Source organism: Eleutherodactylus coqui, chromosome 8, assembly GCF_035609145.1.
Source record: "Eleutherodactylus coqui strain aEleCoq1 chromosome 8, aEleCoq1.hap1, whole genome shotgun sequence".
NCBI classification, from domain to species: Eukaryota; Metazoa; Chordata; class Amphibia; order Anura; family Eleutherodactylidae; genus Eleutherodactylus; species Eleutherodactylus coqui.
In genome coordinates, this window is record NC_089844.1 from 169,345,045 (window position 1) to 169,363,613 (window position 18,569).

The 18,569-nt window shown below is 46.6% G+C and overlaps 1 protein-coding gene across 1 annotated transcript; it reads right to left on the reverse strand.

The window, feature by feature from the left end:
• Positions 1-6,349: 6,349 nt before the first annotated feature.
• On the reverse strand, positions 6,350-18,199 carry LOC136578010 (sulfotransferase 1A1-like). The gene is made up of 7 exons (XM_066577916.1): positions 18,003-18,199; positions 17,768-17,893; positions 17,584-17,681; positions 10,974-11,100; positions 6,813-6,907; positions 6,547-6,727; positions 6,350-6,456 (listed from the first exon to the last, which is right to left on the reverse strand). The coding sequence occupies exons 1-7, from the start codon at positions 18,133-18,135 to the stop codon at positions 6,350-6,352; spliced, it is 867 nt and encodes a 288-aa protein (XP_066434013.1). The 5' UTR covers positions 18,136-18,199.
• Positions 18,200-18,569: the final 370 nt, after the last annotated feature.

Consider the following 18,569-nt stretch of genomic DNA (forward strand, 5'->3'; position numbering starts at 1 on the left):
TGTACTTGGCCGTTTTCCCAGAAGTGCCGTATCAAGATGTTCCACTATGTACATAATTTTCACTGTCTTAGGCCGGAAATCCGGACTTCCCATATATGGAGAATGCATGCTTGGCCGTTTTCTTAGAATTGAGTGGGTGATTCTTTGCACTGGAGTTAATTAAATACGTGATTTTCTGTACAAGCCAGAGGCGCCTCACTGTCTAAGGCCGGAAATCCGGACTTCCCATATATGGTTATGAGCCCATCACCCCCTGGTGGTGATGGGACAGAGGGTATAAGATCTCATGTAATCTGTAATAAAGCACAGCTGAGAGCCATGTCCCGTGTGAGAAACTATACCAGACCTCCGTGTGGTGTTTTCTTCTTATCGCCGGCAGCGGACAAGTGGGGTGGGCCTGATTGGTGCTGTACTTAGAATTTTATTACCCTGCCAAATGGCGCAACCAACTGGGGCGGTAAAACCAGGAGCTTACAGCGCAATTCACCCGGATCCACGCCACGGGGAAGCCGTCCTGCTGCAAACCGAGCCTGATCAACTCACTTAGAACTCCAGGTAAGGCCAGCATATATTTATGTTGTGTTTTACGCTGAGAGTCTTGCAGCGGGACTGACTATCTGTGGTTTGTGACCGGACGGGTTGGGTTAAGAGTTCTACACGGTAACTCGTGTGGGCTCCGGGTTTGCCGTCATGGACCACTGACCGTGATATGCGCACCAATCGGTCACCCGGAAACTAGTCTGTAGTTTATTTGTACGTTGAAGTCCGTAGCGTTTTAGCGATAGTGGAGATTGTTTGATTGTTTGTTGTATCTGCAGAATTTTTTTTCTCTTACTTTTCATTTGGTCTCACAGACGAAGGAACCCTCCGTTTGAGTTTATTTAGTCGTTAATGGTTTAGCTGAGAGGGAAGCACTCTGTAAGACAGGTCCCATAGACGAAGGAACCCTCCGTTTTAGTTTAGTTTAGTTGTTGATGGTTTAGCTGAGGAGAGGGATGCACTCTTTGGGACTGGTTCCATAAGAAGAAGATGCCTTCGGTTGTTTTGCCATATATAAGGGGCTGACAATTCGGGTCAGAAGGATGCACTCTATGGAGCGTGTTATTATTATTTTTGTTGTTGTTCTAATATGCGTAAGATCTTATTAAAGAAGATAGAGCCCCTCAAGGGCTGCCGTCGTGCGGATGAATCTGTAAAATGTAACAAAACTTATGAAAATGTGTGACACCGACCCGCACGGCAGATTACAAAATGGTGTCTGGGAGGAGGTCTTTAGGACCGAGAGGTGCCTTGAAAGACCAAGGTTTGCTAGAAGCAGAGAGACAGTCAGAGAAAGTTGTATGTACACATTATTTGTTTAAGAAAGTATCCGTAAGTGAAATGTTGAAAAGTACAGTAAGTGATCAAGAGGGCGTCAGGAGAGTGTCTATTAAAGGTTATATTGGCAGTTAGGTAGGGGAGAGAAATAAGGGGAGCAGGCAAAGTCGATAAGAAAGTTAAAATGCATGTGATTTGTTGGCAAAGAAAGATGAAAATGTGTATAATACAAGATAGATAATAGATATGGATATATATGTGTATATATGTATATACTGTATGTGCAAATAGTTAACTGAGCTTGCTTTTAGATGAGAAAGATTGTTGACATGTAGCTGCGAGCTTGTGTTCAGTCTGTCTAGTTTTCAAGGTCGGAAGATAACAGCGAGAGAGAAAATGCAATAACAACCTTGGTTAATATCTCTGCTTGCTTACAATGAATTGAAATGAATTTAATTAGTTATACTGTCTTAGTAGGCAGGGAAATATAGCAATTTCTAAGTTATATTCTTACTTATACAGGGGTTGAAAATGAAGAACATGTTGCGCTGTAATTATGATTTCAAAATGCAGGCAATAGTTTTAGCTAAAATAATTCAGTCTGTGTTTCATATTCAGAGAGAGATAACAGTTTGTTTTGAAAAGGTGGGGGCTTTCAGACTTCACTTTTTGTTCAGGGTCACAAGGGGGGTTGAAAAATACCCAGAGATTCTAAAACACTTCAGCGTTTAATACAGCATATAATAGCTTCAGTAGATAAGAAATATAGAATATTTCAGTCACTCAGCAAATTTTTTTTCACATAATTTGTCAAAGATAGCGCTCATTCACAATCTCATCTCAATAGAATCATGTACTTTATAAAATTAAAGCACTCACCTCAATGTTTTTCAACTGATGTATGTATGTTTGCCAAACTTTTTTTGTCCGTGCATCTGTGTGTACTGGTACACCTCCAAGGGGGGTGACGGAGCAGACTTGAGAGCATGGATGGATGTGAGTTAGTGACCCGTGTTCAAGCTGTGGTGGAATGTGTGATGCAGGTAATGACTGGGGATAAAAGTCCTCCCCATGCATGGGACTTTGCTTGGTTGAGATGTGGACGTGTGGACTGTTACGCTGAAATGGAGCTGAGAAGACGGACGCACGGAGCCAATATCGAAGGGGTAGAGCTAGATGATGTAATAGTACGTAATGTTTCATCCCTCTTGTCCACAAGGGAGGGGTGAGGAGCTTGAGCAGCTAGTAAAAAATTTTGTTTTGTTTTTTCTCCTGTCTCAGATTTTGATAAGACATTGCATGCAGGAACAGACTAATAATGAATTCACTTAAAGGGATCTCACATTTCCAATATTAATTGGTGTTTGTAGATTATTCTGCCCCGGTGTAACTCATGTTTCTGTTATAGGTGCTAACATCTTACAGGCCTTATCTGCATCCATCAAATCTTTTTACAATGTTGTACTAACTTAAACCCGGCTACTATTGTTCCAATTGAGTACCCTGGTTTAAAGGGGGGGAGGAGAAGGCATAGGTGATCTAGGTATTGCAAGTCAGCCATTTTTAAATTTTTTGCAAGCCATTTTTTAATTTTTTAATTTTTTTGCAACAAGGTTCTGATCTTTTTGAAATAGAATACCAGCCTGATTGTCTAGCATTGATGCAACAAGAAAATGTAAGTTTAAAAAAAGTTACTGAAAGCCCTTGTTAATAATGCATATTTTGAGTTGTTTTTTATAGATGGTACCAGGGTGATTGATGACTCCACACTGGATATACAGTGGTCGCACAACAAGATGTCCTAAAAGCAGAATGTCTCCGCATGTCGCAGCACAAGAAGCGGAATTAAAAGCACTCACGGAGGCGTGTAGAGTGGAGGAAGGTAAGACGGCAAACATTTACACTGACTCCCGGTATGCATTTGGCATAGCTCATGATTACGGCCCAACATGGAAGGCCAGACAGTTTTTTACCTCAGCAGGACAGCCAATTAAGAATGTTGCAGCGGTGCAGAGTCTCACGGAGGCCCTACTTCTACCTGACAAGGTGGAAAGCTCACACCAATTCCTACACCAAAGAAGCAAGAGGCAACACCATCACAGGCCACACAGCAAAGGCAGCGGCCCTCAAGCCGTGGAAGAAAGAAGAAAAGAAGAATTTGATAATAACTTTGGACTTTGACTACACTTGGACTTTGATATGAACTTGGACTTTGATAAAAATTTGGCCTTTGATATGCTAAAGACTTTACAGTTAAGAAAAGACAAATGGACTAAAAAGGGACGGCGTATGGTGAACAGTCAACAGAACTTGCTTACCATAGTCCCTGTGCCCCATGATGGCCCAGCTGATGCACGGAAAGCTGCACCTCTCAAAGCAGTAATGATGTCGACGCTTGAACGAGAACGGGTGGCTCCTTGGTTTTCTGTAGCTGCTGCATCATTTGTCCAATTTTGCATGATCTTTGCCGTAAAGCAACAGGGCAGAAGTAAAATTTGCCACATCACACTTGCCTGGGCCACTCTACCCATTTCAGGGATTGCAAATTGGCTACACTCAGCTCCCACTTGTTGGGAAGCATGAATATGTGCTTGTTGTTGTTGATGTTTTTCAGGTTGGAGACCTACCCTGTTACCAAAGTAAATAAGCAGGTAATCGCACAGCAGCTCATGAATGAGGTAATCTGCAGATATGGGGTACTGGAAGTGATTGAGTCAAACAAAGGTACACACTTCACAGGTGAAATAATGCAACACATCATGTCTGCTTTGGGTATATTCCAGGCTTTTCACACACCCTACCATCCGCGTAGTGGGAAAGTAGATACAAAAGTCAATGGAGGAAATGGGCAAATCTTGAATTGAGTGTCTTCCATTAGTTTTTTCTTTTTCTCCGGAGGGTACATGCCACAGTAGCTGAATTTGGGGAATGATTTTCTTGTTAATTTTGTCATAGGCCTCTCCAAGGAATTGTTAGTAATCCCTTCTGTAGTCTCTGCTTTTCTCCCAGGTCCTACAGATGAGTGTCACAATCTGAAACCAGGTGACAGGGTCTATGTGAAAAAGTTTGAGCGAGAAACCCTGTTTAAAGGTCCTTACCAGATGTTGCTCACCACCCCAACTGCAGTCAAGCTCAAAGGAAAGCCCACTTGGATCCACACTTCGCACTGAAAAACTAATGATCCTGCATATCCTTTACATGCTATAATGTGGTACAATTCCTCTAACACACACCCTTGACTACTGTACACTAGCCCCCTGTTTCAGAACAAATTAATATAATCAAATGTGCAATATGAAGACTACACTGAGGGTGAGAATCCAACACCGCATTGTGCTAAGAGACGTTGACGCTCCAGGTGGTAACTTTGATCCACATGTATACATAGATGCAATAGGAGTGCCAAGGGGGGTGCCAGATGAATTTAATTCTAGAGATCAGGTTAAAGCAGGTTTTGAGTCCTTATTTGCTCTTGTCACTGTTAATAATAATGTAGATTGGATGAATTATATCTATTACAATCGGCAGGGGTTTGTAAACTACACTAGGGATGCTTTACAAGGGTTAGTTGACCAGTTAGGGCCCACTACATCCATGGCGTTCCAAAATAGAGTGGCCCTGGATATGATTTTAGCAGAAAGAGGTGGGGTATGTAACTTCCTGTATGTGTATTATCCCTTTGATCAAAAAGAGTAAGGGACTGAATAATGTGACCAAAATTTCCCTTGTTTGAAAAAAGATGAAGAGCCAGTTCCGATAATGCCAACCACGTACGTTACCAGAAGAATGGAGAAATGTACTAGTACTGTGTCTGCCCCGGTCTCATAAGATGGACTGTCAGTGGACTTCCCATTTGCCTAGGGAAAGTGCAGAAGACCTTAGGTTCCGGCGAGGGCACACCCTGTGAGGTGTTAACTCGTACAGATAGAGGGTATGGATGCCCGGAAATAAGCCCAGGGAATCCATGGCCTCCTTCTGAGGTGAGGTAGGGATCCCTCCCTTTTAGGAGTAGGGACTTACGGGCAGTGGAGAAACCCTGACGCAATGGAGAGACGACCGAGGAAGAGTGCAAAGTCTGATGCTTGATCTCCATATTAAGTTTTTTAGGGGGGTTTGTGAGGGTATATATATATATATATATATATATATATAGCCATTTTTTTTTAATGCTTTATACCTATATATAAGTTTTATTCAATTCCAAATGAGAAAAAACTTATGTCGCCTTACATCAGATATTCCAAGGCTTTGCAAGGCTGAGAGAGATGATACCGAACCAGACATGAAGGACGCATGTACTTGGCCGTTTTCCCAGAAGTGCCGTATCAAGATGTTCCACTATGTACATAATTTTCACTGTCTTAGGCCGGAAATCCGGACTTCCCATATATGGAGAATGCATGCTTGGCCGTTTTCTTAGAATTGAGTGGGTGATTCTTTGCACTGGAGTTAATTAAATACGTGATTTTCTGTACAAGCCAGAGGCGCCTCACTGTCTAAGGCCGGAAATCCGGACTTCCCATATATGGTTATGAGCCCATCACCCCCTGGTGGTGATGGGACAGAGGGTATAAGATCTCATGTAATCTGTAATAAAGCACAGCTGAGAGCCATGTCCCGTGTGAGAAACTATACCAGACCTCCGTGTGGTGTTTTCTTCTTATCGCCGGCAGCGGACAAGTGGGGTGGGCCTGATTGGTGCTTTACTTAGAATTTTATTACCCTGACAGTGATGTCCCAAGTGTAAGATATAGTGGTGAAAAATAAAAAATATGCCCCTTGGCCTGAACACTGGCCTCTGCACCACTTTTTCATACATACCAACATTCCTGACTTGTAATGGATTGTGTATTATTAAGTGACAGTGTAATTTAGACTTTATTTGTATGATCATCAAGTCACAAACACAATTAGGATATTGTCAAACATAATTAACATTAACAGGTACAAAAGACAATTAGGGTTGTAAATGTATGAGGATCCTAAAAAGTTCTAAAAATGTATATGGGGGTATAAAGGTGATTTCATGCTCCTAGAAGCGGAAGGTCAGGTCGGTGTCAGACATCTCCTCCTTGTAATATTCATCAAATAACTCATTTTGAGCCACTGTGAAATGAGTCTTCCAGTCTCCACAGGTTCCTGGAACGAAGGAAGTACAAGATTTAGTGACAAGGACTGCAGACATAGATGTTACTGTAATAGACATCAGTGGAAGGTAAGCATTCATACCTTTCCTCATGAAGGGTGAGATGGTTTGGTCCATGACGGAGCTTGGGATGGTGCTGTAGTTGGCCATGGGGTTGTCTTTCATGGCTTTGAAGGTTGTACGCTGGTGGATCTTCTCCACAACATCTTCAGGTAGATCCTTCCCTACATACTTCATCACTTTTCTGATTTCTCGCTTTGGGTCCTAAGGAGAAGTTTAGAAGTCCTGATCAGCTCTCACAAGACAGCGACATTGGTATAAAAGAAGCCTATTCTGACAATCTCCTCACCTCTAACATGTCCTCATAGAAGAGGTAGAGGATGTCTCTCTGATGTCTTATTTTCCAAAAGTCCTTAATGTGATCGGCCCATGGTCCATAAGAAACTACGGGAGGCAAAGAGGACACATTACTACAGGGCATCCCGCAGCCACACGTTAGGCTCAGATCACGTTTTGTGAACACATACAACGTATGCACCTGGAATTCTCTTGATATATACACCAAACAGCATCAGGCCCCTATTCATCCAATGGATACCAAAACAGTGTATAGATAGCTGTTGGCTGAACCCTCATTTGGGTGATCGGCATTGTAAGGTCTGCTACTCATGTCTTTCGCCCTCTTGCTGTTCCAGGAAGCGGCAAGCATAATTCTGCAATTTCTGTGCATATAGACTGTTGCGTCCTCCGGACGTGCAACCACAATGACACAAACCGAAGGCACAACTGTGCAAAGGAAACATAACACTATGGGGAATACTCTCCCTATAGTCCCCTAACCTGGGAGGGGGCCCTGCCTACTCGGCAGACCGATCGCTCTGACAAGTGCGAGCCCGCACGCGTGCCTTGGCCACTAACAAGTCCCTATCAGGGAGCCCTAACACAAAATAAAGGCGAAAAAGAAAGCCAAACAAAAACAGAAAAGAACTTAGCTAGCCTGGAGAGCTTCCGCCAAGATGTGTTGCTCCGTTGCTGTCCAAATGCAACGAAAGTGATTGACCAGCGCAGGAGATATTGCTGGCACTGTTTAAGTAGTAGCTAGGCTATTCAGCGCCAGGTGCTGACTGACATTACTCCTGCCGCTACTACACCCCTCAGCTCCTGGAGAAGCAAGGGCACGCCCAAAACCTGGTCTGGCCTGCAAGCAAGGTGCAGGCCTCAGCACGGCTGCAACATAGACCGTCTGTTTTCATCTAGCACTGAGAGGGTTAACCAGTCCTCTGTTTCTCAGCCCAGCTGTGGTATTAATGGGCAATCACTTCCTTATTTAAGCTGAGCTGGTCCACTTCCTGGTTTCCTCAGTATTGATATTTCCTCTGGGCACTCCACTGCTAGATCTTCTGTCTTTTTTGACCTTTACCTGCATATCCCATTTGTACCTTTGCCTTGTGCTCTGTATCTGTATCCGTGTCCATTTCCTGTCTGTTCATTCTCATCTCTGTAGTAAGTTAGTTCTGTGCAGTGTCTTTGCTGTGTTCAGTGCTTAATCCTCATTTTTGTCAGGACTAGTCAAACCATAGTTTCCAGTGCTGGCCCACCCTTATCGGGGCAATTACCCCGCTTGTAGGCAGGGCCCCTTCCATCTCCCCGCTTACCTTAGGGCCAGTTTCCCTTAGGTATTCCTGTCTGCTGGGGTCAGCTGCCAGTCACCTTGTTTGGTATATAAACCAGGCTGGTTGGATAGCCCAGTGAATCCACATTCTAGAATCTGTAAGAGTATACTGAGGCTATGGACCCCGCTGACTCCTCCAGAGAGGGAGCTTTTGAGCTGCAGAAAGAATTGGTTCAACAGCACGGTTACCAGGAACAGATCCTGGCTTATTTATACAACCCGAGCACTCATCTGAATTCCATGCCTAGTGATGCAGCGGTGCCACAGTTCCCAGCAGACACTACTTCGACTCCTTTTCCACAGTCAGGTTTTTCGAGTGGAACCGGGCTTTGTTTGGCTGTGGCACCACACCGCACCACACCGCGAGTGACTCCAAACAATGTCGTGGTTTCAGCAACCAATGTTCGCTGCACTTTGAGCTGCTATCTCATTTGTTTCCCATGGATTACGTCAAAGTGGTGTTCGTGATGTCTCACCTGTCTGGTTAGGCTTTGGCCTGGATTAATCCCCTCTGGGAGAGAGACGATCTGGTGGTTAATGATCTCCCCTTGTTTGTAGAGACATTTTGGAGGGTCTTTGATGAACCAGGTCGCACTACTTCAGCCACTTCCTCCCTGTCGTGTCTACAGCAGGGTAGGCTCTCTGTAGGGCAATATGACATTTAGTTTAGAACCCTGGCCTTGGAGTTGAGTTCGAACAATAAGGCCTTGGTAGCAAGATTCTGGGAGGGCTTGTCAGGTTGTAATAAAAGATGAGTTGGCAGGTCGTGAGGTTCCAGCTTCCCTGGATGCCTAGCTACGAGAATTGATCTCCGGTTCTAGGAGAGAACCAAGGAGGGTACCCGGGAGAGGAGGTCGACATGCCTGGCACCCGAGTACCAGGGGCCACTTTTTGTTCTGCCCACTACCTTTTTGGCTGATGACCCTGAACCCATGCAGGTTGATCAGGTCAAACTATCTGAGGAGGAATGCATGCACAGACGCTCTAAAAAAAATATGTGCGTGTACTGTGGAGCTCTGGGTCACCAGGTTGGTTCCTGCCCTCATAAAGCGGGAGAACTCTCGAGCCTAGGGTCTGTAGGAGTAGCTACCCTAGGTATTATTACCAAGTCCCCTCCAGGTTTTTGTTTACCTGTGACACTGTTTCTGGTACACCATTCCCCGTGTCAGCCTGTCTGGATTCTGGTTCAGCAGGGAATTTCGTACATCAGGCCATGGTGGACCACTACCAGATTCCTACTCAACGTATGGAGAGACCTCTGATGGTGACAACTGTGGGTGGTGGTATCCTTTCCAAGACTGTCCAGTTTGTCACATAGCCGCTGGTTTTGAAAGTAGGTTTTCACCACTCAAATTTTGCTGCTTCTTCCAAGTTGCACTAGTGCCCTGTTGCTAGGTCTGCCATGGCTCAATTCCACCTTGGATTGGAGTTATGGGAGGGGATTACAATGAGTTATGGGGGTTAGCCTGCCATTGTAAGTGCTTGCTCCCACTACCAGCTGTTCATCCCTCTCCACTGCCTCAACCTGCAGAGTCGTCCAGAGGTCTTTATCACTACCCTAACTTCCAGAGGTAATGCGGAAACCCTCGGTCAGTCATGACAATGTTCTTTCTCCTCCTTGCTCTCCTAATACTTGCTGCAAGCTCCTGCACAGAAGATACACTTGCAGTGTGCTGTTAAAGAAAACGCTTGTGTGAGAAAGTCCATCCACAGGAGCTTTGTAGAGGTGGACATCCTATTTATCATCACTTTATGCTGAAGCAAATTACCAGGTGCTCCTGGAATGTCAAATAGTGACCAGAAGGAGCAATCACCACCTCCTGACTCCTTAGAAAAGGGAGTCTTCCTGTTTTTGAGTAGAACGGTGGTGTTGGATGGCACAGGGTGCAAGATATGATGCGTACATCGGTCTATAAAAAAAAGCTTTCATGGTTAGTGATAAGGCCAGACTGATTACCTAATGATCACAACCTGTGGTAGATATGGCACACAAAGTACAGTTAATGCACACCACATATTACACGTACCACAGTAAAGTAATGTACCGTTTCTCTACACAGTCAATATTTACTGAAGAGGTGTCTGAGGAGCTGATGCACAAGGGAAAAGAAATTCCTTTCAATGCAAAGCTCCAATGATTAATAAAACGATCAATATCAAAATCTCTATCTAGCCGGCCTGCTTATAGTCTAAGCTCGGATTGTTCGTGTGCGCACACACACACACACACACACACACACACACACACAAGGTTTTACTGAGGTACTTCCACACCTACAAACTCTAGTGTCCTTCTCACAGGGATGGGCATACAGCGTTGTTAAACGTCTGTTGCTTGTCTCCAAAGCATTTAATTGTAGAAGAAAGGGTATGTCTCTGGAATAACTCCCACAGGCTCCCTATAGCCATGGCCTTAGTGGATTTGCACTCCGAACTCCTTCAGCAAAACAGACTTAGCACTCCTTCACAGCCCAGTGCTGTTTTACGGCCACATCTAGCAACCCACAGAGACTCTCAGCTGCCCCTAGTCACAGACAGCTACACAGTCCTCTGTGACTCCCTGATCACTTCTCCATGCTCAGGAAGTTTGCACCAGTTCCGGAGGTAGAGTTTAGTTTTGGTGCGAAAACATTCCCCCCTGCAAATAAATGTTCGAATAAGCGTGACAAATATTTGCAAATGTGAACACATTTGTGGGGTCTTGGAAGCATTTAAAGAGGGCATTTAGAGGGTCCAATTGTGCCCGTTACTAGTCTATCTGTAAGAGGTCAGTGTTTTCATGATTATCTGTGCCCATAAATCAGCAGATAAAGTATATAGATCCTATATACAGTATACCTGTCCCTTTTATGAACTGGTGAAGAAATTCATCAAATGTCCCCGGATCTGGGTGGATCATGGCCATGCGGTAGAAATGATAAAATGACACCAATACGTCCTTAGGATTTCGGGCCACATAAATAATCTGTGGAGGAGAGGATCATAAAAATTGGATAATCGAGAGTGACCGGGATCTACAGAGAGACAGACCTCAAATGGCACAACATGAAGAAAGTGCAAGAGGGAGAGAAAGTCAGACATAGCTGTACTACAAGAGACAGATGGAGAGAGATCATACATGTTGGGCCGAGCTCTACAGAAGGAGAACTAGACCCGGCCTTACAGAAACCATGAGAGGCCTGAGAACAGAGCAATAATGGATCTAGCCAGGTAGAACGAGACATACACCTGTTTATAAAGTAACGGCGAAGGACATGCAGTGAATGACCCCTTAAGTAAAGCCCTCAGCCCTTTCATGATTGGCGCTTCCCTATATGGGATTGTCATCGTGACCACGCAGTGCAGCATAAAAATCACGTGACAAGTTTAACGTGGATCAGTTTCAGTGCGAATCCATATTCGATCGGAGTGACTTCAACAAGGCCCGGTCTCCGATGCTAAACTAGCCGGGGCCAGGACTTCACTGCCGACCGCATGTGGTTCTCTTGTATAACGGTGTGTAGAGTATACAGAGAATGGTGTGAGCGAGGAAAGTATCTAGCGAAAGGGAATCTTGTGGACGGAAACAACTCCTCACCAAAGTGGTCAGAGGAGCATGTGAGGAATCATTCCGAGGGCTACTTCAAATAATTACTGATGCATAAATGGGACAAAACAAAACCCTTGATTTCAATGGTTTCACTTTCTGTAGCGAGATTCCCACCCGTTAATACTACATGTGAGAAAGATGGGTCCAGACCTATCTTCCCACTGGTTTTTTCAAACTCCTACACTAAAACATGCTTATGCGCAACTGCACTCCCTAGCGGCGAGCATAGTTGCGCATAAGCATGTGTGTTTTTGCCATGACCAACAGGCCCTGCATTGTTGGAGAAGCTGAATACAATGCTGGAGCTCCAACTAATGTGTGCAAACACACAACTCGCCATTCCTTAGCACAGATGGGCTATAACAGCAGATGAGCAGGTACAGCGCCATTGTGTCTAAGAGAAACAGAGAGGCGAGACTCTACGAGGCAAAAGAGCACAAAAACTTGTATCACTTAGCAGCGGAAAAATAGGATTATACCTACCACCTGAGATCGCCTCCTCCTGATAGGACAGGAACACACCGAGAGGTTAAAATTCCCCCCCCCCCCCCCTCCCCCTCCTCAGTGTATTATAACGAAACTGCTGGGGTAGGAGCTAACTTAAACTTTTTACCTATCTGGTATTTTTTTTTTTTATATATATACATATATTATCACCCTTTTTTTTTTTAGGGAGGGAATGTACGGGTGCTGTCGTGGAGACTCCTGGAAACCCAATTATCGGGTAGGTATAATCCTATTTTTCCCAGGACGTCTCCATGACAGCACCACCTGAGACGTATCAACTAAAGTTATTCTAGGGTGGGATTGCAGCTGAGAGGACCTTACGACCGAAGGACATGTCCTCATCCAGCTGCACCTTTACCCTGTAGTGTTTGACGAAAGTATGGGGCTTTTTCCATACTGCTGCTTTGCATATCTGCTCTACTGATGTCGAGCCATGCTCGGCCCATGAGGTCGCTATTGCCCTCGTGGAATGGGCTTTAAGAGCCGAGGGGGCCTCCTTCCCCAAAGCCTTATGTGACTCGCTAATGGCCAGGCGGATCCACCTGGCTATAGAGCTTTTAGCTGCTTTCTTTCCTTTGTTAGGGCCTGAGAATTGGACAAACAGGTTGTCGTCCTGCATCCATGGGCTTGTAGCCTCGATGTACGTCAGGACCGCTCTTCTGATGTCTAAGCAATTTAGGATTCGCTCGCTCGTCTTTTGGGTGATTATAGAACGAGGGTATTATGTTCTGGGCCCTATGGAATGAGGATACCACCTTAGACAAGAAGGTCGGGTCTGCTTTAAAGACTAATTTGGGGTCTGTAATCTTGAGGAGCGGGTGGCGTATGGATAGGGCTTGTAGCTCGCTGACCCGTCTGGCTGAGGAAATTGCCACTAGGAAGATAGTTTTCACTGTGAGCATTTTTATTGAGAGCCCCTCAATTGGTTCAAAGGGTTCCCCTGTCATGGCCCTCAAGACTAAATTAAGATTCCAGTCTGGGCATATGTTGGTGGACCTGGGTTGTAGCCTATCTGCTGCTGTTAGGAATCTACTGATCCACCTGTCCCCGGCTAACTTAGTGTCAAATAGGGCGCTAAGGGCTGCCGTTTGGACTCTTAGGGTGCTTGGGGCGAGGCCCATATCCAGGCCATCCTGTAGAAAGTCCAGGATCAAGGGGACGTCCGCACTGTTGCTTGAGGAGCCTCTCCTGTTTCCAAGAGGTAAACCTCCTCCAGATTTTCTGGTATATGCGGTTGGTAGTAGCTTTCCTGCTTGCCATTAGCGTTCTAACTACCCTGTCCGAGAATCCCCTGCCCCTTAGTATGGATTCTTCAGTAACCAAGCTTTTAAATGGAGTCTGCTTATGTCGGGGTAGTTCAGGGGTCCCTGCGTTAGGAGATTCTCTTGAGCCGGAAGGGTGACTGGCTCCTGGATGCTCAGGTTCCTTAGGAGGCTGAACCAGCTCCTTCTTGGCCAAAAGGGAGCCACCAGGATCAGGGTGCACGGTTGTGACCTGAAGTGCTGCAGTACCCTTGGGATTAGTGGGATCGGGGGAAATGCGTACGCCAGTTCTCCTCCCCAGTCCTGGCTCAGGGCGTCCACCGCTGTCGGTCGGTCTTCCCCTTCTGAGGGAGAAGAAGTTCTTCACCTTGGCGTTTTGTTTTGACGCGAATAGGTCCAGTTGTGGGAGACCCCATTTGTCCATCACCATCTGGAATGCCTCCTGGGATAAAGACCATTCCCCTGGATCTAAACGCCCCCGGCTGAGGAAGTCTGCTCTTTGATTCAGAGATCCCTTCAAGTGTACTGCCGACAGTGAGATGATGCGGCCCTCCGCCCAGCGAAATATCCTTTGTGTGATACTTTGTAAAGCTGGCGACCTCGAGCCCCCCTGGTGTCGGATATGGGCCGCTGCCGTGGTGTTGTCCGATAGTACTCGTATGTGTTGGTTTTTTACCGTGTCCCCCAGGTGCTGTAGGGCCTTCCAGATTGCTTGTAGCTCCCTGTAGTTCGAGGATTGGTGCTTCGTCTCCAGTGGCCATGGGCCCTGTAGGAGCTGGTCTCCGACGTGCGCCCCCCACACCCAGGAGCTTGCGTCTGTCGTGACCTGCACTGCCGGGTTCAATATCCAGTGGACTCCTTTTCCTAGGTTTCTTGGGAACGTCCACCAGCTAAGGATATTTTTACCGAGTTCTTGATTTGCATTCTGCTTTCTAGCGAGGATTGCCTGCCGTCCCATGCTGAGAGGACTGCTGCTTGCAGGGGTCTGGTATGTGCCTGCGCCCATGCTACCCCCGGGATGCATGACATTAGACTTCCCAGGAGGGACATAATCTCCCGGATTGTGCATGACCGTCTCCGCATGAAGGATTCTACCATGTGTCGAATTTTCTGCACCCTTGACTCGGGGAGGAAGGAGCATTGGGCCTCTGAGTCGAGTGTTATGCCTAAAAACACCTCTGTGCTGGGGTTTAGGCTGGACGTCTCCCAATTTATTATCCAACCTAGGAACTGTAATAGGTTGAGCACTGTTGCCAAGTTTTCTGCTAGGCGTTCCCTGGACTCGGCTATAATTAGTATGTCATCCAGGTAGGGGGATTATCAGAATCGACCTCTGCCTTAGGTAGGCTGCAACCTCCGCCATGATTTTCGTGAAGATGCGGGGTGCTGAGGAGATTCCAAAGGGCAGGCATCTGAATTGGAGATGTCTTGTCTTCTTGCCCATCTCCAGCGCGAACCTTAGGTACTTCCTTGAGTCCCTGTGGATAGGTACATGAAAATAGGCGTCTTTCAGGTCGATCGATGCCATGTAGGCCCCCCTGGGGATCAACCTTACTGCTGATGTGATGGATTCCATCCTGAACTTTCGATATTTGATGAAGACATTCAGGGGTTTTAGATTTATCATCAAGCGTGAACCTCCACCGGGTTTTTTTTATTAGGAAGAGTCTGGAGTAAGTCCCCCAGGTCTCCTCTTCCTGTGGCACGAGGGACACTGCTCTTAGACGTTGTAGGTTCTGTACCGCCTGCTGGAGCGGGTGCAGTTGTTGTACTGGACCTCGCGTGGTACTGTATCTTCTCCTGGGGAGGGATACCAGATACATACTCCTGCAAATCGAGGCCCACCGATCCACGAAGTCCTGCAGCCTCGCCCCCACTGGGATGGCGTCAGGGCTTCTGCTTGGCTGGCTCCCCCTGGTGCGGGTTGAAGAGGAAGTTCCTCCCTCTGCCTCCCTTGGGGTAACTCCATCGGCCAGTCTTGCCTTTATATGGTTCCGGCTGTTGTGCTGGGGCCCGGAAGAAGGTCCTCCCTTTACTCTGTTTTCCTTCCGGGAATCCCTTCTTATCTGAAGCTTTTTCTAGGATTTTATCCAGATCCGGACCAAAGAGGAACTGGCCGTGAAAGGGTAGTGAGCACAGTTTATTCTTTGATGTTAGGTCACCCGACCATGACTTCAGCCAGAGGACTCTTCTGGCCGAATTGGTTAGGGCCGTTGCTTTTGCCGAAAGTTTCACTGACTCCGCTGCTGCGTCTGCCAGGAAGTTAGTGGCCATTTTTAGCATAGGGAGGGAATCTATAATTTGTTCCCTCGGTGTTTTGCTCGAGACATGCAGCTGAGGTTGTTCTAGCCATACTCCCAGGGTTCTGGCGACGCACGTGGCTGCCACCCCTGGCCTGAGTGTGCTGGCAGCTGCCTCCCAGGATCTTCTTAATAGGCCCTCCGCCTTCCGATCCATTGGGTCTCTAAGCTGTGTGGCGTCTTCAAAGGGCAATGTTGTCCTCCTAGCCACCGGGACGTCCACCTTGGGTACTTCCTCCCAATTTGCACATACCCCCTCCTCAGACGGGTAGTGCCTCTTAACCCCCTTAGACGAGAAGGATCCCATGTCGGGTTTCTCCCACTCCTTGTGTATTAATTTGCATACGTTGCTGTGGACCGGGAAGGTATGCTTCCTCCTCTCTCCTAATCCCCCAAAGACCTCGTCCTGCATTGAACGAGGTTCCCTGGGTTCTTCCATTTTTAGTGTGGCTCTAACGGATTTAATCAGTTCCGTTAGATCTTCTCTATGGAAGAGGTATTTTTGGTATTCCTCTTCCTGAGGACTCCTCAAGCACCAGCTCTTCAGGTTCAGATCCCGAACTCTCCTCAGAGTCCGAGTGCTCCTGTGGGCTATGCGCCTTCCTTCGGCGTTTTGCCCCCGATGCCCCCTTGGGTGGCGTTTTAGGGGTCGTCAGTGCTGACCGCACTTCCTCTCGGACGAGCTTTCTGACGTCCTCGAGGAATCCCCCCCAATTCCTCCTTGACCAGCTTGGCTATGCATGTTTTGCATAATGGCCTCACATGCAAAGCCGGTAGTCTTGCGCCGCATTCTGCTCACTTTTTAGTTTTGGCTCTGGGAGGGGCATCTCTTTTATCCCCCTGGCAGATAAACAAAATTTGCGTGTAAGGATGCAACATTCATTAGTAACATATACGAATATGCATGCCTTGTTTTGCCCCACTGGCTACTTACGGTTGCCGCCGCGGTTGAACATTCCATGACCTCTGGTGCTGGAGCACTCATTGCTTTGTCACTGGTGCTGCAGACACTCCTGGGGCGTTAAGCCAATACTCACTGAGTGGCTTCTTTGCTCAGCGCCATCTTCTCTCAGGTTCCTTTTTAAATCCTTTTTTTTTTTGAATTTCGGAGCCTTTAATTTTAAGCCCTGCCCCCTCCAAGCGCCGGCCGTGCCCTGCGCGATGATGTCATCACGCTCGTCACATGATGCGGCGCCCCCCCCCCCCTGCTCGTTAAGGGGAAGCCAGAAGCGCCGCACACCTCTCGGTGTGTTCCTGTCCTATCAGGAGGAGGCGATCTCAGGTGGTGCTGTCGTGGAGACGTCCTGGGAAAAACATCTCCTGGTCAGAGGGATTCAGTTCTGTGTTGCACCATGGTGATAGGAGGTCAGAATTTGGCACAAGCAGCATGAACCCATGATCCTGTAACGCTGGTGCAGTAATGGGATGATTTCTTGTCACACCTGGTTCCTCTGATACTTGTGGATGCACGTCATAATGGATTTCTGTGGTTCTGAAGATCAAAGTAGATCTAACGTGCTACTAGATGGGGGTCTCTGATAAGTGGCTGTTTAGTAGATGGACCCGATTCTACAGCAAGAGATGGACAAGGACCTTTAGAGTAATAGGAGGACCAAACCCTACAGCAAGGGAGGTAGACCTGGTTAGAGATAAGCCTGGGATAGGAAGCAGACAAGTGATAAGACACATAGTTGGAGCAAGCTTTATAGTAGCAGAGAAGTAGACAGGGCAGGAGATGGAAGATCAGCCGCTTGTCATCAGCCGTGGTCCACGAAGAGCCACGTCAGTACCTTACAGTTCTTCTCCCAAAAGCTCTCTGGCAGGAGGTGGACGGGTAAATGAGACTTGATCAAGCGAGGAGGCTTCATTTTATTAAGCTTCTCAGTGTCTAACGAAGAGGCAGGTTATTATAGCATATGGACCATATATCATACAGGAAAGGTGTAGCAAAAATAACCCATCTGCAGTGCTTACCTGTTGGCATATCAGGCATGGCAAACTCCAGGAAGGGCACCCGCTCAAATATGGCTCCACGTTGGCTTGTTTTAGTCTCTCCATCGTGTAGAACTAAGTCCACAATCTCACTCATCCAAGTGGTACCTACCAACGGTCAACATGGCATAGAATACTTAGACATGGGGAAAGAAAGGTTTCTGGGCACCTCCAGGGCGCAGGTGGGCTGCAGCCGCCGCACCTTCCTTGCTCTCACCAGATTTGGGGTAGGTGTCTATCAGCAGGTCCCCTTCTTCAGCCTGGAAATTCTTCACATTCTCCCAGTTGTCTGCAAAGTATGCGACGAGGGGCAAATCACCCACCATTTTCAGAGGAGGACGACTAGCCATGTCTGCAGATGTATCAGCCGGAGATTGGGGGTATAGGTTTCAGGTATCAGTCTGTATGGTGCAGCAAAGAAAGTTACTCCTTACTCCAAAGAAAAATGATATATTAGCAACGAGTCAAAACCTTCTAAAAGTTTTGCGGTGATCTTCGCAAAGAACATACATACACACACACACACACACCTTTTAGGTCACCGATACGCTGGAACCTGGACTATGCATTATGAACACAGTTTTTGCAGTTATGGTCCGTTTTAAAACAGACAGGGCTTGACTAATAAATTGCAGATTTATTCTAAAATAGACTAGCAGTGCTAAATGTTTACATGTATACAGCAATATACAGAGAACAATGTTACAATGGAGACAAGGTTTACAGGCATACACAGACAGTAATCTATATATGTAAAATATGATGCGTGTATGTATCGCCATAA